At 49.2% G+C, this 26,934-nt stretch overlaps 1 protein-coding gene across 1 annotated transcript in view; it reads right to left on the bottom strand.

The window, feature by feature from the left end:
- LAMA5 (laminin subunit alpha 5) overlaps window positions 1-26,934 on the bottom strand; it is an 84,911-nt gene that overhangs the window by 41,575 nt on the left and 16,402 nt on the right. Inside the window, exons 3-6 of the mRNA XM_082293034.1 lie at window positions 6,635-6,752; window positions 3,142-3,260; window positions 2,607-2,777; window positions 2,075-2,172 (exon numbers count right to left, since the gene is read on the bottom strand). Coding sequence (XP_082149160.1) covers window positions 2,075-2,172; window positions 2,607-2,777; window positions 3,142-3,260; window positions 6,635-6,752 — 506 coding nt within the window. The remainder of the gene's footprint in view (window positions 1-2,074; window positions 2,173-2,606; window positions 2,778-3,141; window positions 3,261-6,634; window positions 6,753-26,934) is intronic.

The following is a 26,934-nucleotide window of genomic DNA, read 5'->3' as shown; positions in this document are numbered from 1 at the left end:
CTTGAGGAGGCTGTACCTGTCCACAGGTCCCTGCACATAACACAGGACCCAGATGTGCTGCCAGATCAACAGATGGATGTGTAGCCTCTGTAGCTTGGCACTTCACACAAACCTTCCAAAGTTGCACGAATATTGTAATTTATATCCAGGAAGTCAGCTCATGGACATGCTTCATCACGTCCTGAAGTCTTTGCCAAGATTTCTAGCTCACCTCACCCCTATCGAAGTGCTCATCCTGCCTTTCTGAGCAATGGGCACGAGAAACACAGCGATGTGCAGAAGAGAGAAGTTAAAATGAGCAGCAGAGACCACCCCAACAGGCTGAGATTGTGGGATTTTTAATAGGGCCAGGCCAATCCACATGGATCTATTTGCATTTCCTTGCCGTGTTGGCTGTCACACATCAGCACCTGAAGAGGCAGGACATGTGCAAAGGGACACACCGCACAGACTGCTGGAGACATGACAAGTTTCTGGTAGCTGGGTCTGTGTCTTAAGGGAACAGTGTGTCTGAGCCCCAGCTGCTGTGGCATTACAGATATCCCCAAGCTGCCTCTGTGCTGTGTCAGGGCAGCAGGGCTGGGATCCTGCCCAGCAGTGCCCACTTTAATGGGAAGGCTGAACACAGCTGCTCCCAGAGCCTGGAGAGCAGCAGCACTTCACCAATTACTCATTTTCTCAACTGAAAGTATCAGATTTCTGCTGACTTGCCTGTGCTCCTGGGCTTGCTAAAGGGTACAGCAATGCCATGAGAAGATCTATTTATCCAGCACCTTTTCCTGCTGTATCCCAAAGGACTTACAGCTGTTATGTGCTGACTGTACAAAGCACCCAAGTAGGAAATGTTTTCTCCCTCAGGCCAGCGTGATCTGCTCTGGGTGAAATGCAACAGCTGCTTACCAACATGTGCTGCAACATCACAGAACAGGCTGGGGCCAAGAGTGGAGATGCCAAATGCATCCTAATGAGAGTGGAGGAGAGGAATTTCAGGAGACAGAGACAGTTGCAAGCAAAGGTGGCATTGAACAAGGATTTCTAACTTATCTCTCCTTGCTCAATTTTCCCTCCCTTCTTGGAGAGCCCCAAACCATTGAAACACCCAGGACCAAGAAAGGTCCTGGCACTTCCATGTTAAAGAATTACTTGTCCCCATGAAGCCTTTTGCCCTGCACACAGGTGTACTGTGCATCCAGCAACAGCAATGTCTAAAAAACAAGGAACTGTACATTCAAATATTTATGAACTTCCTTTTGTCAGAGAGTTTGGCACACTAAGGCGGGCTTGCTTACCAATACATCTTTGTTTTAATACTTAACAGCTTTAACCTTGGCTGGGACTCACTGGAATTTTATTTTAGACAATCCAAAAGTTCTACATGATCCTGATGAGAAAGAAATACAAGCTCCCCTCGTCCAGCTGAATCTACCCATCCCTTTCATAAAGGCAACATTCAAGCTGCAAACAGATGGCTAAAAGCAACACTTCCATGGTCTGAAGCCGTTCTTTGGCATTTCAAGTTGCCAAGGCAGATGGGAACTCCCATAAGCCAAAATGTAACCTCTTTGCACGCTCTTGTTCTTTTGCAAAGAGTTGTTCAGATACATACATGACCAATTTATGGTTCTTGTGAGTAGAAACGGGCAGCAGTCTCTGGTTTCATGGGAGACCATCTATTTAAGAGAGCATTGTCCCAATGTTTAAGAAGCCATGTGGGAAGCAAGAGACTTCTCCGCACAAGTTCAGAAATGATCCCTGGACTTTGATGGGCAACTTCCCTGTTCCACATCAGTATCCCACCTTCTCCTTCTCACACTCTGCTCCAATGGGATGGCCAAGTTGTGGACAGAGAAACTCGAGCAGGGAGCTGATCTGGCTGAAAAATAGTCTGACAAATTGTGCAATTTTTGCTCCTTTGTCTGGAGCAGTTTCTGCTTCTTTCTCAGGGCAGAGCCATGAAGAGCAGTGATGGCACCATTACTAGCTCAGGACAGGACACAACTAACACTGGTATCTTTCATTCTTAAAACAGTAATTCAAATGCTCTCACACAGAACTGGGATTTTGCAAAAGGTACCTGTAAGGGTCGTTGGGGTCTTTGGCATCACAGACGTCTGCATGGCCGTGGCAGACACAGCGCCCTCCGATGCTGATGTCCTTGATGCTGTAGTAATACTGGAGAGCACAAGAAAAGCTGGCCATTACTATCTTTACAAATCAGATTCATAACCGTTCTACTCAGGATTCAGCACCACTTTATCCAGTAAAATGATGCGTTGGGGTATTTCCCTTACAGTGACACTGCCTATGGTAGGATCCACCACCTCTAACAGAGCCCATGAGCTACGAGTGGAGGGGCTCCCAGCACAGCCAGAAAGCCACATGTGACACCAAGAAGTGTTTCCCAGTTTCACATTGTTGGTGCCTTCCCAAGCAGCCTCCACCTCCAGCCACAGCGGCATCCACTGCAGACACCTTCAGCTTTAGGGAGTGCAAGAGAGAGAAAATCCCCACAGGCAACACCCAGGGATGTGCTCTCCCCAGAGGTGGCCTGCACAGCCCTCAAACAGTTCCACCTCACCAGCAAGTGGTATCAAGGCCTGTCTTACCCTCCTTGTGACTGTAGGGTCCCTCAGAGCTTTGCCCATCAGGTGCCCCAGCAGAGTGTTCGTCTGCAGGAAGCGCAGCCGGATGTTGGTGGCTTTGGTGAAATTCCGCAGGAGAGGAGAGTAGGAGAAGTTCATGGCTCCTGGGCGCCCGTTCACCAGAGAGACAACAATCTGTGAGTGGGAGGAGGGAGAAGGCCAGGTTGGATGGGGCACGGAGCAACCTGCTCTAGTGGAAGGTGCATCTGCTCAGAGTTGCAGGGTGGAACTGGGTGGTCATTAAGGTCCCTTCCAACCCAAGCCATTCTGTGAATCTACTGAGAACAAATCTATGAGCAATCCTTTGGGATGGGAGGAAATTAATCTCTCCCTCAGCTGAACCCAGTCATCCAGATGACTGAATCCCAGTGAATCTCATTTGGTTTAACTGAATACTTTAAGTGGTATCTGAAAATCAAGAGGGAGCCAATTAATAGAGTACCAACAGTCACTGAGTAACCCTGGAAACTCCAAGGGATGGAAACAGGCAATGGCTCACCTCCCCATTTTCCAAAGGCACGATCCGAGAGTATTCAGTGGTGCAGATGGCATGGTCATCCCTGGTGATACGGTCCACAGTGTGCTGGCCAAACTTCTCAATGCAGTCCCTCTTGGAAGCTGTTCATCAACCAGAGATGGGAGCAGTAAGAGAAAAGGAGCAATTCCCAGCCCTCTGTGGATTTTCCCACGCTGACCACAGGAGAGATGGGTGTACAATCTTTGTTAAGCATTTACTACGTAGAGATTGCTCTGTATCATTAACTCTGTCATGGTTAAATACATGTCCTCCATAAGGGAGGGAGTCACTCCAACAGTTACAGGCAGAAAATCCCCCCCAAATCACCTCCCTGCAGTAAATGAGGAATGTCAGAACAGCCACTCTACCCACTGCCACCAGCTGCAGAGAAACCCAGCCCTTAATTTTGGCATTAAGCTCCTATTTTAACCAAACTGAGACCTAACTCTGGTCTCAATCCGTTGCTTTGCTGGCAGTGGATTTGCTGCACTGCTACTACTGAACTGCATAAGGGCCCTTTGCTGCCAGGGCTCTGCTCCTGATGTAGGAGCTGCACCACCATTTCATGTGGCTCCCAAACTTCCTGAGTCCGTCCTGAAGCCAGCACAGAACCCACAACAGGAGCAACCACAAGCCACAGCCACCGCTGGGGACATCTCCCACCAAGCAGGGAGGACATGCAGGTGTGGGGCAGGGACCTGCAGTGTCTGGGAGAGGCAGAGCAATGGCCTGCAGGATGTCTCCTCCTCACACCTTACTCTGAACTCTGCTCTTAAACCAATGCTACAAACCAGAAATGCCAAAGCCACCAAGAACCATCCCTTGGGGACAGCAAACGAGGGCTCCTGCCACTAAGTGGCAATGCAAGGCTGGCTAAAGTCAGGGACAGGCACCACCAGGCAGCCGCTCTGCTGGCTCCACGACCTGCTTTGGGGATGCTGCATGCCAAGACTCTCCTTGCAGCTACAGGAATGGCCTGGCTTCCCTGAACAACTGCTCCTGTAAGTCCAGCACCCTCGTCCCCAGGATGTGTGACATCCCTGTGCCAGCAGAGCCAACCAAACCATGGCTGGGGCAGCTCAGGGCCTGACTGTGCAGGGTGGTGAGCACCTACATCTACCTATGCAAAAACCTATACAATGCTACTCTCTACAACTGTTCCCTCAGGAAGAGCCTGGACAAAGGCTGCTGCTCCTTCCCACTCCCTTTTCACCTGTGCCAGGAGCTCACAGCAGAGAGTGCTCAAGTGTGTGTCACTGCAGTGCTCCTGAGGGTGTTTCCATGGGGAGAAAAAGGAAGAAAAGGCAGCCAACACAACCTCCTGTTCCTCCCAGTGCTGCTTAGCTCACACAGGAAACTGAAGGGGAAACGTTAACCCAATTCACAGGAATAATCCTCCAAAATCTGTCTCAGTGTGCCTCCAGAAGGCAAGTCCCTCGCTCCATGGGCTGCATGGGTAGGCTGAGCCAGGCAGAAGGAACAGCAAAGGGGGAGCAGGGAATTTCTGCCTCCCTGTTTTCACCTCTGGCTTGCACCCACCCACACCTTGTCTCCAGAACATGGCCTTGCTCCAGGAAACACTGTTTTGGCAACAGCAAGAGCTCAGTTGCATCCACAGGAAGATGTGGAAACATTTAACATCAGGTCTCTGGCCGCCAAGGTTTGCTTCACCAGGTGCTTTTTAAAGGCGATTTATTTTTAAAGCCCCAGGCGAGGAACCTGTCACCACTGGCTCAAGATGATTGATTTCCAGAGCACCGCCATGGCTGCATGGAGACAGGATGCTCAGCCCAAGGAGCTACTCAGGAAAACCAAAGAACTCCTCCAGTTATTGCAAAATCTGCACAACCACGTGAGCCAGAAGCTGGGCATTCTGAGCTAAAACAGAGTAACCCCTTGGCCTTAAACCCCAGCAGTATTTTAAGGAAACAGACAAGGACCCAGCCTCACCCAGCAGTCACTTCTCCCTCCTCCCACAGAGCTGAGCCCAAAAGCACCTTGGCACCTCCCGTGATGAGCTGCACTGAGCCAGGGTGGGCAGTGCCACAGTGCCACCCCTGGCAAGGCTCACTGGCATCTCTGAAGAAACCCTGCACTTCTGCCAGCTGCTTTTAGCCCTGGTACTGACCTGGCAGTGTTTCTATTAGACCACCTACAGAATCCCCCGCGACAAAAATAAACCTCCGTAGAGGACTTCTTGTGCTAGCAAATCTGGCAGGTTTTGGAGCAGCCACCTCTTGATTTCCATGGGAATTTTCCACTGGGCTGTGTCACTGCATGTCACTTCTCCAGGGGAGTGGTAACAGGGCCTGATGTTTTGGGAGGGAAGGGGACTCCAGATGTAACAGCACTGCCACTACACACAGGAACAAGCCAGTGGGGCAAGAGCTCCCTGTGCAGCTCCAGACCACGCAGGAACACGACTGTAATGGGCCCCAAGAGAGGCTTCGGAGCTGGCCGAGAAATTCTCAGAGAAGATAGAAAAAAGCAAAGCAGGAATTTGACAGCAGTAATTCCCTACTAGCACACAGCAGAGAGAAAAACATCCGCCCTGCAGAGGAGCTACCACGCTAAGGCAGGACAGCAGTAACATGTCTGCAGCTCTTTCTTGCACAAGAAGAGGCCAGAAATCCAAAGCACAGCCTAACAGGTAAGCCAGAAATATGAGCCTTTAGGGACAGCCCAGGGCAAGGCCTCTGAGTGCTCCCACGTCCTTTCTTGCCAGGTTTTAAGCTCTGGCTGTAGATCTTAACTCACATCTTCTCCCAATTACTGCTGCTGCTTCTGGGAGGAGCTGGTGGTTAACAAGTTCCTCAGCATCCGGCTACCACACACCCTCTGGGAGAAGAGTTTTGTAGAACCAGCTGTTTCTTAAGGTTTTAATCAGAGAATGGGGAAGCCAAATGCACAGGCTAGATCTCCTTTCCAGCCAGCTGTCTCTGATCCCACCTTGCACAGCAGCAGGACAGCGGTTCCCTGCCCCACACAGGCTGGATCCAATCTCTGGTACTGATAATCACAAGGGAATGTTTTCTGCATACAGACTTTTCTGTGACAGCAGCCACTTGGAAGCGAGCTGCTGCTTGGCTTCTGGAGGAGCTGGAATATTGTCTGGGATGGTACAGAGCAGATAGGCAGAAAGAGGAGGGCAGGGAGGAGATGATAAGAAATCTCACGTTCAGATCTAGATCCACAACACCCAGCTGTGGACGCTGGTGCCAACTTTGGCATCCCCACACATTTCATGACTGTGTTTTAAATTTTTCAGTACCAGAGAGCAAAACAGTTCTCCTGCCCTGAGGAGCATTAAACCTTCAGTTCTTGCAGCCTTATTGGGCAGATGAAACAGAGGACATGGGCTGCATCGCAACAGTGACACAGGAACAGCTCCAAACCCAGCTTTGTATTTGCACAGAGTCATCTTCACCCTGCTCTCACCACCTGACACTGAACTGCAGCCCCCTGACATACTCACAGGCAAAATACTGCCAGGGCTCGTAGGTGAGGCCAAAATCAGTCGATCGCTCCAGCACCCAGAGGTCAGGACGAGGGGAATTGGCAAACTTGATCAGGACATATGCTACATGGAAGAGCTGAAAGAAAGGAACACAGAGTGAGTTGGCTGCTTGAGGCATCCTGAAAAGCAGAGAGAACTTCGTGGGATCCAAGTGGAATAAATGAGCTGGCACTTTGCAGCTCCTGCTGCTCACAAGCAGCCTGTGGAGCGAAATCCTCCATATCTAAAGGGATGGTGATAGGACACAGCTGCTGCAGAGAGCCAGATTAGGGAGCTCAGCTCCCACTGAATGCAAACAAAGCTCAGACTTTGTGGTTACAGGCTGTACTCAGGTTGTGCTGGGAGACACCCCAGGCTTAGCCTGAACAGGCTGCATTACAAACCAGCTACGATGCTGTCCTGGGGACTTGGCTTTTGGGCTATTCTTGGGGTAACAGGTGGCACAGCCAGGGAGCATCCAACTGCACCTTGCAGACTGCATCACAAAATCTTTCTGTTTTTTTAAGGCATTCCATATACCAGCCCTGCTTCACCAACACAACCTGTGTTTTGAAGCCTGTTCCAGAAAAACCCCAGCACAGCTCCTCTTCCCCAGGTGCCACAGGGAGGGGAGAGCAGGAGACCCACTTGGCTCCAGCACAGCTCCAACGCTGGGCTGCTCCCATTTGTCTGGACACTGACGTATGCACACACACTCCTGCCAAGTATAAAATAAACGTCTTTAAAGAGCTACAATGTCAGTGCTAGAGAGAAACAAAAGCCCCAGCAGAATTTCCCTTCCCCGGCTGGCACAGGCTCGCTACAAGAATCTCCACTCCATCATCCTGTCACAAAGTGATATTTAAAGGCAAATAAAGTTCTCTTATCGGAGAAAATTCCTAACGTCAAAAACAACCCAAAAGGGAGTTTAGTGCTTGAAAGGCAGAGATTTATAGCTCAGGAGTCCCTCCTCATGCAGCGCTGGGGCTGTATGAGCATACACCCCTGCTAAAGACTGAGAAGTATCCAGAGGGACATTTCTGCAAGGGGAGGAGAAGGACTTCTCCATGACCATCTCAGCCATGCAGGAGGGCCAGAACAGCAGCCAGCACCTCAGCCTGCCTGGCCACACGCATCGCTGAGCAGAGGACGAATATTAATATCATGCCTCTGAAATAGCCCTGATCATCCACAGACTGAGCAAGTAAAGGCCAGAAGAAACACAAAAGAGGTATTTAAATCTACCAAGCCATCTACCAAGCATGGATCTTGCTGGGGACAGTCAGACAAGGGGTCTGAGTGCTGGTGTGCAGGTATGGACAAGGGGATGTGGGCAGCCCTGAGGACTGGCATCAGCTCAGTCCCCACCCTCAGCAGGACATTCAAGCAAAAACCTCCTCAGGACACTGCCAAACACTCCCCTGGCTCTGGGGCAGCCTCTCCTCTACTTACCATGGGTATTGGTCTGGTTCCCACTGCAGGCTGGTGGCACCTGAAACCACACCTGGGTGTAGGCTAAGGGGGCTTGAAAGAGATGCTCAGGGAGGAGTGAACCAGATCCAGCTGGGAACTCCACATGAACATCAAGCACAGCAGGGCAGAGGCTGTTCTCCAGCTGGGAATGGGCAGGAGGGTGGGATGTGTCACCACTCTCAGGGTTTGCACTGGTGCCATCCAGAACAAAGAAACCAAAGCAGTCACCCAACTTGATTCCCTGCTCCAAAAGACTTTCAAGCCCAGCCAAGGGGGAAACAGGCATCCTTTTCAAAAAACTGAGGGAAAACAGACTTCAGTGCTGCCCTAGTTCCCCTCTGCAACATGTGTGTTGTCAAGGCATACAAGACTAAGCTTTTCCAGAGGAGCAGTGTTTTCTGCCTGCTTACCCTCTCAGCAGAGCTGTTATTTGATAGTGAAGCCCAAGAGGCTTCAGCTCAGGCAGCTGCTTTCTCTGCAGGACCAGGTCTCACAGCTCAACATCTGCCTCTTGGCATGGGAACAGGGCTGAACACCAGCCTGTGAAGTTACACCTTCCCTCCACTCTAAACCCTCCTCCAGCTTTATTCTGCAGGGAACAAATTAATGTTCCTGCTGGAATCCAGCACTGCCTTTAGCTGGACAAAATCCCCTGTGACTCCAGAATACCTGTATATGTTCTGGCCTCAGGCACAGGGGGATTTTCTGCTCTGAATGAACAGCAACCACAAACACAAATTTAGAAATGTGAGGTGCACCCCTCTCTACTGCCTTTCTTTTTGCAAAGCCAGTAAGGAGTTTATGGCCCGTAAATCCCACGGCATTTCTAGGGGATCCTCCTCGTTGTTCAGCTTTATGCTGGAAAAAAGTGTTGCTAATTAAATGTCCTGGAGTCCAACTCCTCACACGCTTCTAGTTCTCAGAAGTCCCCTCCCTCCAGAGAACATGGATTACCATGCAGTCAAATTGGTGCAGCTTTTGCCCAAACAGTGAAACTTGACACAAAACCAAGCCTCGGGCTCAGTGATTCACAGAGCAAAAACAACAGCCAGAAAAAGAACTTGGTGCTGCTGGTTGCAAGCTCTGGTGTAAATGCCCCTGGGGTAGGGACAGGCAGGGTTGGGCAGCCTCAGGCTCCTGACCCCTCTGAGCCCTCCAGCTGAAAGAAGGAGGTAGAGTTGGTTTCAGTACATTTTGAGTCATGGGACACACACACACACTGGGCACAACTGTGGCCATGCTTGCTGGAGTTCTCTGGAAGGCCAGTCCCAGCCCCACTGGCAGGGTTAGATGTCCCAGACCAGGGCTAGCACACCTTTTATCTTCCATTGCTGCTTTTCACAGGAAAGCACAAAAACCTCTGGGTTCTTGCTGGATATGTCTGGATCAGCTGCAGTACCTCAGCTGAAGCCCAGGGCAGGTATTTGCTCTCAAAGCCAAACACAATTCCTCTCTCCATACCCGAATCCATCTGCAGCACTGCTGCGTGCTCTAACTGCTGCTGAATTTTATTCCAGTCGTGACCGCAATTTTGGGACACAAAGAAGCCAGCCAACACTGCACAACCACTCCCCTCCAGTATGCAAGGGTCATTCCTAATGGAGCACAGAAAATATTCAGGAGTCTGTGACCACAGTGACCCCAAACCTGGAACAAGACCCATGTCCTGGGTCTTTTCAGACCAGGGGGATTTCTGTCCGGTCTGGCGAGTCCCCTGCCCCTCCATCCAACATCCTTATCTTGCAGAGTATCACAGCCTGGCCGGAAAAAATAACAGCAAATTGCCTGTTTCCAGTGCATCTGCTGAGAAAACTCAGATGCAAAGATGGAGCAGTAGCTCTAAAAATAGAGCTGGCAGAAAAGCCAGACTTTTCATTCCATGTTTAGTTCCAGTACAGTTCTGCCCAACCAATATTGCAAGAGAAATGGTTGGGTTTTTTTCCAAGCCCTTATTTAGCTCCTATTATCAGTCATATGAATAAAAACCTCTATGCTCCCAGCCACTTACGACATTTTTTTCCCTTCTTGATGGAGAAAAGAGGTGAAAACACCAGACTTGATGCACACACTTGTCTCCACGCCGGCAGATCCCTTGCTTTCCCCACCTCTGAAAACATGCCAGGTACAGCTCAACCTTTGACCAGCCTCTGGGATTTCATAAAACAATCTTCCAGCCAGGAAATTCTGACACTACTTTAATTAGCAACCAGATTTCTTTGAAAATAGTAACATCCCTACATGTAGTTGATGTTGCTGTTAGTGGTTTTGAAGCAAGTTTCCTTAGTAACAATCACTTGCAGCTGCCCCAGTGCCTGGAAGGATGGAGCAAGTGCTGGAGCCAGGAGAGGAAGATGGAGATGAGGGCATTTCCTCCGTGTCCCACACTCCATCCCTTTGTGCCTTAGATGGTGGGCAGCTTTATCCAGCACCAAAATCCCATGAGAATATAATTCTGATTACTGCCCAGTGTGACAGTGCAAAGACTTGAAGAGCAAAAACAGATTCCAGAGGGGGGCACAAGAAACTCAGCTGCTTTTGGAGCAGCACGTTCTCTGTCCGGTTGTTCATCCATCCTTCTGTGTAAGCAGCACATGATGGCAAATTCACACATTTCTTCTCCATTCCTTCCCTCGAGACACTGATTTCAGTTTTCCAGTTCTGGGAGGTACATGTGGGAAGAAGACAACAAGCTGGACCAGGTGTGTCCTGGGGTGCCTTGGTGAGGGAGTTTTGGGGAAGTCTCATTGATACTCCAAGGCACCACAAAGCCACGCAGAGACATTCAATAACCAAAACAGATCTTCACACTGCTGTAATATTGGCAACTACATTTTCACCAACAGCAAGAGGGGCTCTTTTTGGTTCTCAGATGAAAAGGTCTGAGCAGGCTCTGCTGGCTGGAGCTACACCCAGTTCTGCTCCTGGCCCCAGATCCCACAGGAGCAGTTTATACAGTAAACCACTGGCTAATTTTCCACAGGACAGATTTATTACCTTGGCGTTGCCTTATGAAAATAGCACCATGTAAAAACAAAGCAGTTCATCTCTCCCTCACCACTGCTCCATACCCCCGTGGAGCTGTGTGTGGATAGCATTACCAGTGCTGCTCAGTCCCGCTTGGGATTTCCTGGAAGGATCGGATGGACCTGCTGAGCAGGTGCAGCTCAACACCAGTGCGTGGGCAATAAATCCCACTGTTTAGGGGCACACAAGGCCTCCTGGATATGCACAGCAAAGGGCTTCAGGACACCTTCAGCAGGCACCTGCAGCGTTTTGGGGCGTTCTGCACCCCAGTCTGGGTCACTGCACAGCAGCTCCAGAAACCTGCAAAACCTAGAAGCAGGGAAAGCAGAAAAAGAGCCACTATGGAAAGTGTCAGAGAATGTTAATTATTTTTCCCCAGTTTCAAAAATCATATTATTTTACTCTCTTCCAAGCCCATCCATCCCCCAGGCACTGCCTGGTCCATCACTGCAGCCACAAGCCCACCTGGAAAACGTGGAGATGTCAGAGGCTGGATGGGGTTATCAATCCACAGTGCCAGGGAAAAACAGCTCTCTGGGAGCACAGGTCACCTCCGTCCACAGCCTGGGCAAGTGGCTGCCCAGCTGCCATGAATAAGCCTTGGAAACACTTGGCAGTGCTGGCACCACGTCAGTGGCAGCAGCTAAAGCTAAGAAGGTGCCTTTTTGTGCACCTTTTACCCCCACAAACAAATATGCAGGAGGTGGAAAAGCCCTGGAAAGACAGAGAGCTTCTGACTCACTTTGAACTTATCTAGGTCAGTGATCTGCCCTTTTTGCATCCTTTGCCTCTAATCATTTATTCTCATGGAAGCAGTGAATTTACTCATTAACAACTGACTGTCCCCCTGCTGAGCTTCTGCTGTCCTACAGCAGATTTATTTCTGCCCAGCCCATCCATCAGAATCCTTTAATAAAATCTCTCACATTTAGTGTGTGCCTACGTTTTATTTTCAATCACACAAGAACTACTTCAGCCCTTCCAGGCAGCAAACAAAGGTGCTGCTCCTCCAAGTGGGCATGGCTTTTTATCCAGCCATTTCTTATAAAATACTCGAGAGCCTGAGAGCAAACAAACCCCACATAGAAAAGCACAAAAGTCAGTGTTTGAAAGAGGGGTGTGCACTGAAATACGCTTTGCTCCCATTTTGCTCTTTTCCTCACAGCAACTCCTGGCTTGCTCTTGTATGTCCATGTCTCAAATCCTCACTCCTAAAAAAGATGTTTTTCCAACCTGCTCATGGAGGATTACAGGGTTCTGAATGAGAAGGTTCCCTATGCTGGCATCTCAAGATTTTGACAGCCAAGCTTTAGAAACAACCTTTCACCACAGGGAGAGGACAGAGGTGCAAAGTGGCAGCTATTGAACACCTCAGTATGGCTGGGGACAGAGGTGAGCACTGACACTTAATTTTGCACCAACCTGCTTTCAAATGTTCCTCTCAAAACTACTGGAGTTTTACTGAGAGAGATCAAAGAAAACACTCTCCAGGAAACCACAGATTCAGAGCTACCAGCCAGCATGAAACCTGCTCAGTGTCATTACAAGCAGCAGCAGCAGCAACCCAATGCTTTATGATGTTATTTTCTAAACAGTGCCTATTCCCTTCCTAAGCAGCTTGGCCTAGGTGAACAGCTGATGGAGCATTTTCCACAAAGGATTTTTTCTTTAAACACCACTTCTGAGAAGGATTTGGTTCATCCACTGATTTCACACACAGCACTGCTTTATCTTCACAGCATCTTCCTGCGCAAGTTGTCCTTCCCCTGCCAGTGCCACGCACACCTCCTGCCAAAAATCCTTGGGGGACTAAATCTGCAGCACCTGGCACATGGCAGGGCAGAGCAGTGCCATCACTTGTGGCTTGCACAGTGCTGAAGATTTGGATAGCCAAGTTTTAGAAATGACCTCCAACAGGGCAGCAGCAAGAGCCTGATTCACAGCAGGTTCAGCCAGATGGCACTAAGGAGAGGCACGGAGGAACATCCTGTTAAATCCCTGCCTAGCTGGAGCTGCAAACAGCAAATGGCACACAGTTACAGGTGCAGCATTCAGGGATGCTGACACACCAACCTGTACACGGTCAAACACAAGCCTGTGCTTAAACCCAGCAAGTGGGGTCCCCTCCGAATTCAGACCAGCCCTTTGTGTGTGCCCGACAGCCACCCAAAAGTCACTGCAGCCAGACTTGGGTAACCAGAGGCACCACAGCAGAGCAAAACTGGTCAGGACAGAGGGGGATGACTGGAATTCCTTGGGATGAGGCTTCAGTCACTTACAGAGAAGGACTTTGCCCACACCAGCCTCTCACTGTGCAGTAAGAGATTCCCTGCACTTGACTGAGATGGCCTCTGCAACTTTCTAGGCTGCTGGGCAAAGTGTTAAGTAACCCATAAAAGACAAGACTTAAATATTTGTCTTTTAGCCCAAACTTGATCTACCACACCCTCAGGGAATGGCTAAGTGGACTCCCCTGTCCTTGGGCACCCCGTAAAGGGGTACAAGCACTGGTCTCCAAGGCCAGGCCAGCCCAGGAGCTGACTGAGGCCAAGGAGTGTGGAGAGGATCAGGTGCCCGCACCACAAGGACTCCTACCCTCCCTAGTTGCTTTAATCCTCCTGCAAACACCATCAGAAACCCAGCACAGAGGTGGCTGTAAAGAAGCCCTTAAAACTTCCTGGTGCTGCAGAGATAGACACTGTAACTACATTCAGGATTTCAGATTCTCAGACTATTTACCTTGAGGTGTCAATTGTCCTTGATAGTTAAATGCTTCTAGGAAGCTTCCAGGAATGTTTGGGGGTTTTTTTTAGGAATGGAAAGTATGTGCATCAATAATTAGCTGGCAGGATTAGTGACAGTTCATACTAGGGTCTTCCTCCCAGTAAGATACAGTATTACATGAGAAGTGGGATAAGGAAAAAAGTGACTCAAAGGAAAAAAGCCTCCTTTACAGAGACACAAAGTGCCCTGATAGCCCCCACTGTGAAAGTGCCGTGTGCTTGTGCCATGCTGTCCAATGTGCAGAAGTGAGAAAGCCAAAGTTCCTGCAAGCAGCTTCATGCAGACAGGTGAGCAACAGGCAAGTGTCCCAGGAAGACTTGGTGTTCTAGAGGAATTTAACTGGAAGTCACTCAAATGCAGGCAGCTAAATAAATCCAGCCACCTACTTCATGAGAGAGAAGAAAACCCACATGGTTCTCAAGACTGATTTTCAAAGGGCCTTGGGTCCACTGCCTTAATTCTCCTCCCTTAAACTAAGAGGAGTTTAAGACTAATTTTAGCAAAATGAAAATTACACCACAGCAGAAACTCTTGAATCCCAGAACATATAGAAAAAAAGTGTTTTCCTATAAATAGAAAATGCAGGGAATTCCAGCTTGCTAGTACTAACTGGTGTGCTTGCAGCCTAAATCTGAAACTGCTAAGAAAAAGCCTGACTTGAGGGATGCCATCTGACTGCAGTTATTTGAGACTGCGAGAAGCAGAGTCTCTTCAGGGAGCTGTCACTCCACACACAGGGAGAGAAGGTTTTTTTGTAACTAATGGGAAAGAACCGACTGAGTTTTTAATGCCAGAGAGGAAATTTAAAAACCTTCTTGGAGTACCCCATTCTACCATGGCCAGTTCTAGACAAGGAGCACATCTCAGTCCTGGAAGGAGATGACCAGTCCCTGTGCCCAGGATAAAGGGCTCAGTGCCTCACACTGAGATCCAGCATGGCACTGATCTGGAAACAAACCTTTTAAGTCCATCTGGTCATCCTCCAATGCCCCTGTTCACATGGACAACATTCCTCAAGAGCAGCTGATCCCAATGCTGCCTTTGCTCAGGGAACAATCTCCCAGCTGTATTTCAAGGACATCAACTAGGTGCTCTGTGAAGAAGACTGGAACAACAGACAGCAGACATGAAGGAGAGGATGGCACTGCCACAGCCTCTCCCCACATGGCAAAAAAACCTGATCTATCCATTATTTCATGGGGAGAAGGTCCAGCTTTAGAGAAAAACCTGTCCCTCTTCTCTTCCCCAGTGACTGGCCATCACTACACGGCAAGCACAGCTGGGAGGAGAGCCCAGTTCAGGCCCTTCCTACTGCTAAACTGTCCCAGCAGCTGTAGATATTGTCTGTAAGGGCTCCCTGGGCATCTGCTGCTGGGACAGAGAGAGAATGGGCTCGAAGTCAAAGAGCTGCAATACTTTTAGTAATGACAGCCCTGCCTGGTACCTCCTGTTTATCAATGTGCAGTCTAACAGGGTGTAAACTATGACCTTGAGCACAAGAAAAAGAATTCCATTAAAGGTCGATGTTCACTCCTCTACCTGCCAATGACATCACCACTGTGAGAGGATTTCACCAAGAGCTCATCAGTCGCTGCTGCTCATCTTTCTCATTTCCTCGGAGAATAATTTAACAGCTCTGGGTTCATTTGGTTTAAGTGTTCCCCCAGCTGCCTGCGTGCTGACCCACAGGGAACAGTGTCTGCAGTCACAGATTGTTTGCTTTTAAAACATATAGGAGGAATCCGTGACTTTGGCAGTGAATGTGATGAAACCAAGCCACTAAACCACAGCACATTCCAGACCCAGATGTATGGGCACAGCTGTGACAAAGCGCAGGCCCACATCCGGACATGAGCTCGGAGCCTCTGGTGTGCTCAGGTCCTCTCCTTCTCCCTGAGCCTGCCTGGAAGGAGGCAGAGGGGCTCTTCCCCACACCTCCTCCAATTCCCATTCTTGCAAGCCACCAGAACACAGCCTGCAAGGTACAAACCATTCGTGCCCTTATAAATAAAAGTCCAGGCGAAGCCTCAATGGATTTGCAAGCAGAGCTGCCTCCCCCAGAGCTGAAGCTCCCACACAACCAAGCAGGAATTTCAGCCTGTGCTGGGCCAAAATTCTTCAACTTCCTCCAAACAGCTCCTCACTAAAAAATCTGTTCTGACCTGTCATACAGCTTCATTTCTTCTGCTCTGCAAATAAGAAGCGGCACAGCCCGGACATCGATTTTTGCACCATTTCTGTACAGAAGCAGCGTGGGCTGCTGAAGATTTGGGAGGGCTGAGGTAAATCCGTGTGGCAGATTATGCGGCACCTACACTGCACTGCTGATGTCTAAGCTCAGCAAACACTGTCTGTGGGTAAATTATACCCCAATAAAGATGGAGAGCCAACAAATATGGAATTACACCCCAAAGGCATTTCAAGCCAAGCAAAGAAATTGGCAGAGTCAGAAAGGAGTCTGCCTGCTTCTCAGTTCAGGTTCAGCCTGAGAACTGAGGTCCTGAGAGATGTAATACTCAGCAATTTTCAAAACTATCCTTCAAGACATGTTCAAACAAAAATCCTGTCTTAAATCCCCTGGAGCCAGCATGACCCTGCAACCAGTGCCTGTAGCTCACGGTATCTCCCCACCATCACTGCCTTCAACACCTCCCAAACCCAGGCATTTAGGGAGAGAAACCTGCAATGCAGACAGGAAGGAGACCTCTCTCCACAGGGTTAGCAAATCCCTAATGATATAACGCCAACTTCCCAACAAGCTGGGGTGGGAGGGTGCAAAATCAAGACAAGATGCAGTGATTAATTTCTCCTCATTGTAGACGTGTCAGGTATCACAAGATGGATTCGTACAACAAGAATGCAGGGGAGGAAAAGCTGAGGAGGGTACATGGGAAACCTTTTGATTTAGGCCAGGTATTAAGAACAAAATCTTTTAAATGGACTAATATTTAAAAAAAAAAAATAGTGAAATAACAGATACACTGTCATACAACTCTGAACATAATGAACTTGTATCTAACAGGTGCTCCCAGTTAAACTAAAAGCTGTCCCAGATACATCACAAGCCAAGGCTGTGCAGAGCAGTCGGTGGGAAAAGTCATCATCTTGAGTGGCCAAAAGTTGCAATTTCCTTGAACTTTCCAGTCTGCCAGTTCACCCATATTCTCTGAAGTACATTATCTCTGCTTGCAGGGTTTATTCCAGCCTTTTATTGTTGTCTTATCTCCATCCTCTTCCTGCCCCAGCTTCAAAAAGAACATTGAGCATCACAGAACAATATGAATGAGCTAAAAATATATATATATATATATATATATATATATATACACACACATGCATACCAGCCCAAAATCTTTATCAACCTGGCTACCCAGCGCACTTGGAGAGGCAGGATGGGGCTTTGCATGAAGAGGTGAGGAGAAGTAATCTTTCTTGGCTGATGAGGACTGGGTAACTACAAAATTCCCCCAGACCAACCTATTTGCAGCCCATCAGTAATGTCAAGCTAAGCAGCATCCACTGGGACCACAGGAAGAGGGGGAAAAAGGCAAACACATCTCAGCTATTTTTGTGCCAGGATCATAAACTATGGTCCATTCTTGGGTATGACAGACTAAGCAACTTATCTACAACCCACAACTGCAAGTTTTACGGACAACAACCCTGTAGGCAGTAGATTCCTGCACTTGTATTTGCAAGAGCGCACTGAGAAGTGTTTCCCAGGAGCTGGAGAAAACAACCTTCTCTGTCTGGCTGAGGAGAACACGTCCCAGAGAAGACCTTTTCCTTGGACAACATCCATGCATGACTACTGGGAGAAATCCCCATGCCTGTCAGACCAGCAAGACAGATCCCAGGTGGTGGGCAGCCTTCTGCTGACAGCACAGCAGGATCCACACATGTGCAGAGACCCAGAACAGCAGTCAGGCATCAGTGAGATGCCTCAAAACACACCTGAGCTGAGCCTCTCTACAATGTTCAGGACAAAAGGCCCTGCAGCTCTTCTCATCTGCCAGTTAAAAAAAAAAAAAAAAAAACAACAAAACCACAAAAAACCACAAAAACTAACCAAAAAGCCCCAAACTGCCTGGTCCCAGCACCTCCCACACAGTCCAGAGCTCATGAGTCACAGCCGCATCAGATCCCAGGCTGCCGCTATGGGATTTTTGCACAAGCCTCTCTATCTGCCCAGGAAGAGCACGGTTATGACACCAGAGGCTCCACTGGAGACCGTCACAATCTCTACAGATAAGGCTTGTCTGTGGTGAAAGGAAATTGGCTGCTTTGTTTCAAAGTAGAGCTCCCTCGCAAGCACCTTTCCGCATACGCCTGCATCTCCTCCCGGCCCCGGGGGTCAGCACTGGAGCCCAGGGATAAATCACTGCAGTGGGCTCTGGGCCAGCACAGCCGGCAGCAGGGAGGGCCGTGGTCTTCTGTGAAACAGCCCTCCCTGGGACCCGCTTAATTGGCCCCTTTAGACTCGCTTCACATTTCCAAAAGAGGCCACTGTGCCCCACCACTATTTGCTCATTGCAGGAGCAAACCCGGGAGCCCAATCCATCAAAGCCTGATGCTAACGAGGTCCAGTAACCAATTAGCCATCCCCCAATTGACCCATCAGGGGTTCCTGAAACCTGGATGTGCTGCAGGGTGTTCACCTACTCTGACTACATTAAAAGTCTCTTGAAAAGCAGCTTTGAGGTCATCCAGGCTATTCAAGTTTTGGGCTATTTTTAGGGCTCCAAATTATGCCAGGATATCCGGGAAGACTTCACAGATTCAGTCCCATTCCCACAGAGTTCAAGACCAAATTGCTCACAAACTCATTTTATCCTCAGGGGTTTTTTCTTAATGCTTGGCTTATGCCCTCCTGCTTCTATTGGTATTTTAATTCCTTAAAAAAAAAAAAAAATCTTATTAAACATTATTTTAAAGGGAAAATATGCTGCAGTTTTTGTGGTCAAAGAAGATATTTTAAAGCATTTTCCATATTGGGAATAAAGGTCTAGAACATCTGAAAAGTCCCATTCTGCCTTTCCTATTAGTTTTGGGCTGTTGCCAGAGAAAATGTGAGAAGCAAAAAAAGATGGAATAATTTTTAGAGGTATATAGGCAGAAGGGAGCAGGTGATGTATGCTCCAGGTTACACTTTGTAGAGATGCAACTACACCAACAGCTGGTAACTTGCCCAACACTCCCACATGGATACCTGTGCCTCCTTACTTTCCCCGAGGACACATGGGCTGCATGAGAGCCGCCCATGCCAGGTGCAGAACAGGGATCACAGCAGGGACCCGGGAGAATTCCCAACTCTGTGAATCAACCACCTTCCCACCTGCTGGGCTGCTTCTTCATTTCCTGTCCGAGAAATACTTCAGTTCCGTTGTCCAACTCTGCTCTTTCAGTCATGTCATCTCCCCGTTGGGGCTCATACTCCTTTGAATTTTAACCTGCCCACAGCATTTTTGACAGTTTTTCTTTTCACGCTACGAGTTACCATGTACAGCATCAGCCACTGCTGTTCTGCTGCCAGGGCTCCTTCATGGATGCAGCCTGATTACACCACACCTTCCGTGAGCTGATTTAGGTTGTGAGTTGCTGTTACCATCAATGACAGCCCCCTCTCTCCATCTTTTCCAAGAAAATCCCCTCAGATCTAGACACTGTCACAGCTGTCCCTGGAATTGGCACCACCAAGCTGGATGCAGTGACTACAGACACAAACTTTTGCAGAGGCCCAAATTTATCTGTTCTATCCCTGTGCACCTTCTTGACCAAAGAGGAAAGTACATGCCAAACTTTGGCAACTTAATTGCCTAACATTGGCTGGAACAAGTGCTGGGTGATATCCTGCAATTCTCTGATCTGTGGAAGTGCCCAGGCCATACTGGCCAAGAGCACTAGAAGCAAACTGGAGCATCCTTGCCAGGAGCAAAGCCAATGCTGGCAGAGGATGGAGTAATCCACAAAGTTGGAATTCACCCCTCCTCCTCTTAACCCAAAATAGCCCCATTGCCGGCTCATCAGGCTCAACCCAGAACTCAACTGCTTTGGGGTCAGATGAGGAGAAAGGAATCGGAGGAGGCTACGTGTTGGCTGTAAGTGGCAGCGCTGGAAAGTTAATGCAGAGGGGCTGTTAAGGATTGCTGCTGATTTCTGCTGTGGGGCTTGGTTCTGAAGGCAGAACCAGACACTTGGTTGTGGAAACTATAATCCAGTAAAGTGACCGTGCACAGCCTGGGGACAGCTGAATCCCTGCCCCGTCCATCACACCGGCACTGGCTCCCCACGGCAGCCACCGGGGCTGCTGCCCAGAGAACAAACCACACTAACTCACTTGTCCACAGCATATTATGTTGTGAAATATTTATTGCCTCCCCAATCGGAAGAAAGAAACATTTCTCTCTTGGACATAATGAAGAACACATTTCCAGCACTTAACAGCTGGAAGCTGGAAAGGTGGCCAAAGAAAATCCCTATTTTTTTTTTTTTTCCCTTTAAAGTAAGCATCTGGAAAACTCATTTCTAGGGAAGAGGAGGCTTCTCAAATCAATCCAAGGAAAGAGTCAAACTTGGTCACAATTTACAGGCAGGGACTGAAAAGATCATATGAGTGTGATATCAACAACGTGGTTTTTGTCTGCCACTGTCAGCTCAACTCCAGGAGGATGAAGAGAAGCTGTTTGTATTTAATGAAATGCAGCAACTCCCGCAGGCACAGATTTTCAGTATGGTTTCGATCAGCCACTGAAATATCAGGGAATTTTTTCATCTCCACCCCACATCGCTTCAGCTGATACGCTCTGGGTGATGCTGACACGTCCCCGACCCCCTGGGATGGCAAGTGAGGTCCCTCCACTCCCTCAGCTTCAAGTTCCAGCAATGCTCTACTTTGGATGAGACGTCTGGGAAAACGTTTCTCCTCTAACTTTCATGACAGGTTCAAATTCTTTCGGAGGGAGGGCTAATGCGGGTTGTTTTTAAACAGGCACTGTGTTATTGTAACCAAAAACAGGAAATTGATGGCTCTCAATGTGGTGGGACACAAGACAGTCCCCCTGGGGCAGGCTGCTGACTGTCCCCACCACGGCCATATCCTGTGTGCTGGCTGTCACTGCTGGCTGTGCAAAGCACCAGACACCCTTCAAAGGACCAGCAGAAGATATAAGGGAAGACAGAAGGCAGAATCCAGAGCCAAGGTCTTTCCAGATGCCGCATTCCTCCCATGCACTCTGCCCTGTAGCTGTGGGGCAACTGAAGCCTGAAGTCTTTGTCCAGGTTTGGTGCAGACATGCTGAACACCAAAGGCACTTCCACACACACAGAGGTGTGCTACTGTTCCTGCCTTGGGGACAGGCAAAGAGACTCCCCTCCCTTCCTGAATCCCTGGCTTCCACATACCAGGCACTGGGAGAAAAGATGCTTCTAACAAGTGCAAGGCTTCTCTTTGAGAAGCAGGGCTTTTGAGAAGCAGGGTTAGCTCACGCTGTTCTCCAGCATTATCCACCCCAGCGTGCGCCCGGGCTGTGCCAGAACAAACAGCACATCAAATAAACAACACATTAAGACGACGCACGCTGCGGACACGTGCGGTCACTCTGCTCTCCAGCCCAGCAGCCCCCGCGCCTCAGACATCCACAGCAGCTTCACGCTGCTCTCTATAGAGCCCCATGTTCCTCTGACCTGCTCCAGGGCTGCCCAAAGCGGGTCTTGCTGCTGACAGAGAAGCCCAGCCCAACTGCAACAGCTTCACTTTGTTGAGGACTGATGCTTTCAGCACACCTCCAGCCACCCTGGTCAGAAAGGGTTCGGCACACAAAGAAGAAAGAGGCCAACTGCAAACCCTGCCTGCCACTGCAAGTGCTTCTGCTCAGTCAGCACCGAGCCAGCGGCAGCACTAATCCACCTGCTCACATTTCTCACACCGAATTTCTGGCTGGGGCAGCAGCCAGGATCGGGAGGAAGCGGCGCAGCCCAAAACTCCCCGAGCCCCTCGGTGTGTTTCAGGTCATGCTCCTGACCCAGTTCCAAATCAGGCCGGTTTTTATTTGCAGAGCACAGGGAGCCGTGCCACGGCCCCGGCTGCGCCGCCGGCCACGCACCTGCCACCCCTCTCCCTTTCAGCAACCTGACCCGGGGCCACCATGCCACGAACGCGCTCACATCCTGTCCCAGCCCCGGGGACGCTGAGGCACGCAGGGCAGGAACGCTGAGCTGCACCAAGGCTCACTGCTAACGTTGGGATGTGGGGAAAATAAACCCCAAAGCCTTTCCAATGCTGGCACCAAAGACAACAAACACCCCAGCCATCTCATGTTCCCTTCTTCCTCGTAGTGTAGGGACATGGTAACTGATCAGTCCCCCCCACTGCAGAATCCAAGGCCTTATCTGCACTCGCTGCCCAGAAAGTAACATCACCAGGGGTGATTTACTATCCCTCAACACAAGAGGAGAAAGGACCGGAACTCACGTACCAGTTATGGATACAGCATAAACAGGGGATTACAAACTCAGCACGCCTGGAACACCCAGTGCATGTCCTCACTGGAGATGCGTGCAACCATCAGCACCACAGGCACAGGGAGTTCATCTCCATCAGGGATTTGCTCCATCAGGGATTTGGATTCTGGGATTTGCTCTGATTCAGACAGGGACAGTGCACATTACCCCACACTGCTGCTGAAATTTGGAATCTGTGCTGCTCCTTGGAGCAAGAACCAAGGACATGAGGCTGGTACTTTGGAGACAGCAGTAGCATTATTGTGGCACATCATGGCACTAGGAGATTAACAAGAAACTTTTATTGATCTTTTACTGATGTGAATGTCCCAAAATACCTTTAGAGCAGCCAAATAACTTCTACCCTTTGCTAAACACTTGCAGTTCTTGTAGAGGCAGAGCCCTTTGAGTGCCATTTAGCATTCAATACAGCCCCGTGTGTAACAGCAACATGAAACACCATGGGGTCTGCAATAAGGTTATTGGGAAGAAGTGGGATCTCAGCAGAACACCAGCCTGAGCAGGTCTGGCTCATGAGCTGTCAGACAGCTGTACTTCAGTCCATAGGAGACCACTGTACTGTAAGGCTCTGCTCCCAAGGGGAGCTTTATAAATATTTTCCAGGATAAACATTTGTAAATAGTGTCTTTCAACACGTCTTGAGACCAGATTCTTGATCTCCTGTTTTCAAAAGAGAATCATCATCTTCAAAGGAGGGGAGGCAAAGCCATTCATGCAAACAGCATAGCTACAAGCAATCCAGTTTGGCACTCATCTCCAGAGCTGCTGAGGCGGGTGTTTGCACTCGATGTGTGCCTACCAGGCACAGCCAAAGCCTCCCCTGCAACGCTTCCCAGCCCCGTTCCCAGGCACAGGGTACATCATCCCCACATCCTCCAGAAATCGGATCTGCCTGGGGAAACGTGATCACCTCCACTGCTCTGCTGCTGAGGGACAGGGGTCACATTCTGCCAAGATCACAGCAAAGCAGACTGGCATCTGCCCCGGAGCCTCACGGTTCATGAAATCAATATACAGGCCACAGGAGTAATTTTGTCTCCTATGCTCTTTGAAGAGCTCCCTCCCTTCCTTCTCCCCAGCCACAAAACCAGGCTCTGGGTGGTCCCTTCTAAGACCGTAAATTGATTTGTTGAAAGCCTTAGCAAAAGAAAGGTCAGGTGCTTTACAAACAGTAAAACTGACAGTGCTGTACAACTATCCAGACGTTATTCCAAGGATATGTATATCCATCCACACAGCTGCCTGCACCAAAGCAGGCAGTCATACCTCATCCAGGTGTGCTCGCATTGCACAGGTTTCCCCCAAAACAGCACCTGTAGATGCAGTTCGGTGTCATGGCCCAAACCTGCACCTCTGGCTACCAGCTGGGGTAAAGGTGGGGTGAGCTATGGAGCTGCTGCCCTTTCCTGTGGATGGCAAATTCCCACAGGATTTCACAGTATCCTGATTCTGGTGGTTGGGAAGAAGGACAAGGGGACAGAAAGCAGACACAAGACCATAGATACACCTGACAGCAACCTGCAAGACAAGTTTTCAGTCTTTTTCTCTGACCTACCATCCACATGAGAAACTGCAATTTTGGACTGCATTAACAGTCTACAAATCCCATTGCCGCAAACCCTAAAAAGTAAAATCACCATGCAGAACCCCCAGCTGCCCAGCAATTTGGGAAAACCCAACTGTCCAGGTGCTTTCAGCCTTCTCTGTTGCTGTTAAACCACACAGCATCACTGCAGGGCAAACAGGCATTTACAGTGTGCTCAGCCCCTCTTGCTTCCCTGCTCCCACTGCCCAGCCCTGGGAAGGAACAGAGATAAGGGGAGTGCTACAGAAACACAAGGGCTTAAGAAAACTCTTGATTTAGTGGAGATAAGAGGTCTGGGTGAGCAAGCACACACCACTGAAATAAAGACCACTGCTGAAAGAAGGGGAGGCATACGGGATGGCACGTGTCCAGGATGGGGGCAGAGCACAGGTGTGTCTGACTTGAGAGGTTAAGAAAGTTTTTAAGCAAGAGCTACATTGTCATTCTCACAGCACCACACCCTGATGAAGTATGTCCAACTGGCCTTCATGGAAGTAGCACTCTGCAGATGGCTCGTGGATGGCAGAGCAGCCCAGCACGGGCAGAGCGGGATCCCACAGCTCCAATGAGTGCCCTGCTCCTCTGCCCCCCTGGCCTGGGGTAACACACATTTCAGGCAAAAAGCAGCACTGGTATAAAATATACAGTGTAGAGCAGCATCCTCCCCCTGAGCTGGCTGATGGTGTGTGAGCCCAGCCTCACCAAAAGCTCCCAGCACACTCACAGCAGGTGCACAGACCTGCTACCAAAGTTGCTGGAGAGCTTCCTTCTGCAATGAGACACAGGAACAACAAAGTGGTGGGGGAAGAAAAGAAGGAATTAACTGGATAGAAAAATCACATCTCCAAACACAGGGCTTGCCGTATCAAGAGGCCATCTCTGCAGCAAGCTCAGAGCCAGAGGGAGCCTGCTAAAAACAAAACTGCAACAACTGGGGCTCTGCAGGGTCCAAATGATCTCCACTGTCCTACCCAGTAACTCCAACCCAAGCGTTTCAGCTGCCAGCCCCAGGGATAACACAAGCCAGGAGTAATAGCTCAGCACAGCCCTCACTCTGAGCACACAATTCCCCAGGCTCCTTAAAAAGACACACTAATTTTTCACACTGTTAAGGGGAAAGCAAACAGCTCAGACATTTCTGTTCCTACATTAGGCTCTCAAGCACATTTGCTGCGTATCTTATCAGCAGCTTCAGCAGCCTTTCTAAGCCGTTTCAAGACTTTGGCCTTCAGAAACCTGAAGAGGGGGTGGAAAAACCCTCTATTCATTCTTACCAAAGCATAGCACATTTTCAAGAGGACATTCCTACCATCCAGAGCAAACAAATGTTCCCAACTGTATGTTCTATGAGTTGTTTGAGTTGTAGCAAGTAAGATCAATACAGGTTCACTGCACAAGGCATTTAAATATTCTTAGAGGAGTTCCTGGGCCAGTTCAGAATTAAAAGGGAGAAACCAGACAAAAGAATACTTGTCTGTGCTTTAGACAGCTTTGCAGGCTGGTTTTTACACCCAGTTTTACAAGCACAGCTCCAGCAGTCAGGACCACAAGCTTGTTGGGACGGGCTCTCCAGAGCAGGCTAGGAGCTGAACAAATCTGGGACCTGCTCCATCCAGACAGCCTGGGCTCTGCAGCACTAAAAATAAAATTTAAAAAATACTATAAAAGAGCTATAGTAAGACCCTTTTTAGTACTGCCAAAGCCTTGCTGATTTGCTAAGTTTGTTCAGGAAGCCCTTGGCTAAATCATGGGCTGAAAAAGGAAACACTCAAGTCCCCTTCCATAGGATACAAATAGGATTTTGTGTTTTGGATGAGACTTGAAACAGCATCTGCTTCTTCTGTGGCCAACAGTTAATTAGATCTCTGTGACATTCCCAGCTTTCTGGGGGTCCTGGGCAGGGATGTAAGGATCCCACCAAAACACAGTACGTACACAGATAAATGCCACCTGATCTGCTATGACAAACAGGAGCCAAATCTTGTGTCCCACAGGGCACAGTGGGCAGAGAAAGGTGGTAGGGCACAAGCCCAGGTGCCAGCCCACCACAACGAGGAAGAGCTGTCTCACCCTCTCTATACAAACACCCCAGGGCCCTGGACATCAATGCTTTGGCCACAGCAAGGAATTAAGTCCCAAACACCGAAATTCACTACTTTTCTTGCCATTATCAATACAGCTCTGAATTTGTGACAAAAATGACTTATGCCTTCATGGAGCACTCGGGAGTTGCTATGCAAAGCCTCCAGCTACAACACACTGAATGGTGCATGGTCAACCAGCATCTTCACCACAAACTGAATTCTACTAAAAACCCCAGGCCTGTTGCAAGCTCAGCTCTTAATTCAACTAAAAAAACCCCAAGAGTGATTTTAACCTTGACAAGGCACAACCTGTACATCCGTGACACAGCAACTTCCCATCAAAGAGAGGATTTCAGACCCAGCCATCTGTAACCTACCCAAGCCCCCTTTTTCCTTGCATTTATGGGATTTAAAAAAAAAATCCCCATGTCATACACTTCACTTGCAGAGCTGCAGGAAATCCACTCTAAGTCGCATGCCAGCTTCAGTTCCAAGGGTTTCCTTGGGCTGTTCTTTCAGTGACAAGGAGAACAAAGCAACCTTGGCAGCAGGCCACACTACAAGAAAGTATTTCCCCCAATTCCCTCGGATGAAGTGGATATCCTGTCACAAACCTGCGCGCATGGGAAGGGTGAGGAGGGGAAGGAAACGGAAGAGAACGAATTAGCTAAAAATTGGCACAACGTGAGAGGTCTCAAACTTGCCACCAAAGCCCTGCAAGGCTTTTCATTTCAAATGGCCAGGTGCCAATGATGAATGACTCACACATGCCTCAGCTCTCCAGCAACCCAAAGGAGTATACCTAAATC

Source organism: Coloeus monedula (assembly GCF_965178545.1).
Source record: "Coloeus monedula genome assembly, chromosome: 17".
Taxonomy (NCBI): domain Eukaryota; kingdom Metazoa; phylum Chordata; class Aves; order Passeriformes; family Corvidae; genus Coloeus; species Coloeus monedula.
This window is presented reverse-complemented; position numbering and strand designations above follow the sequence as displayed.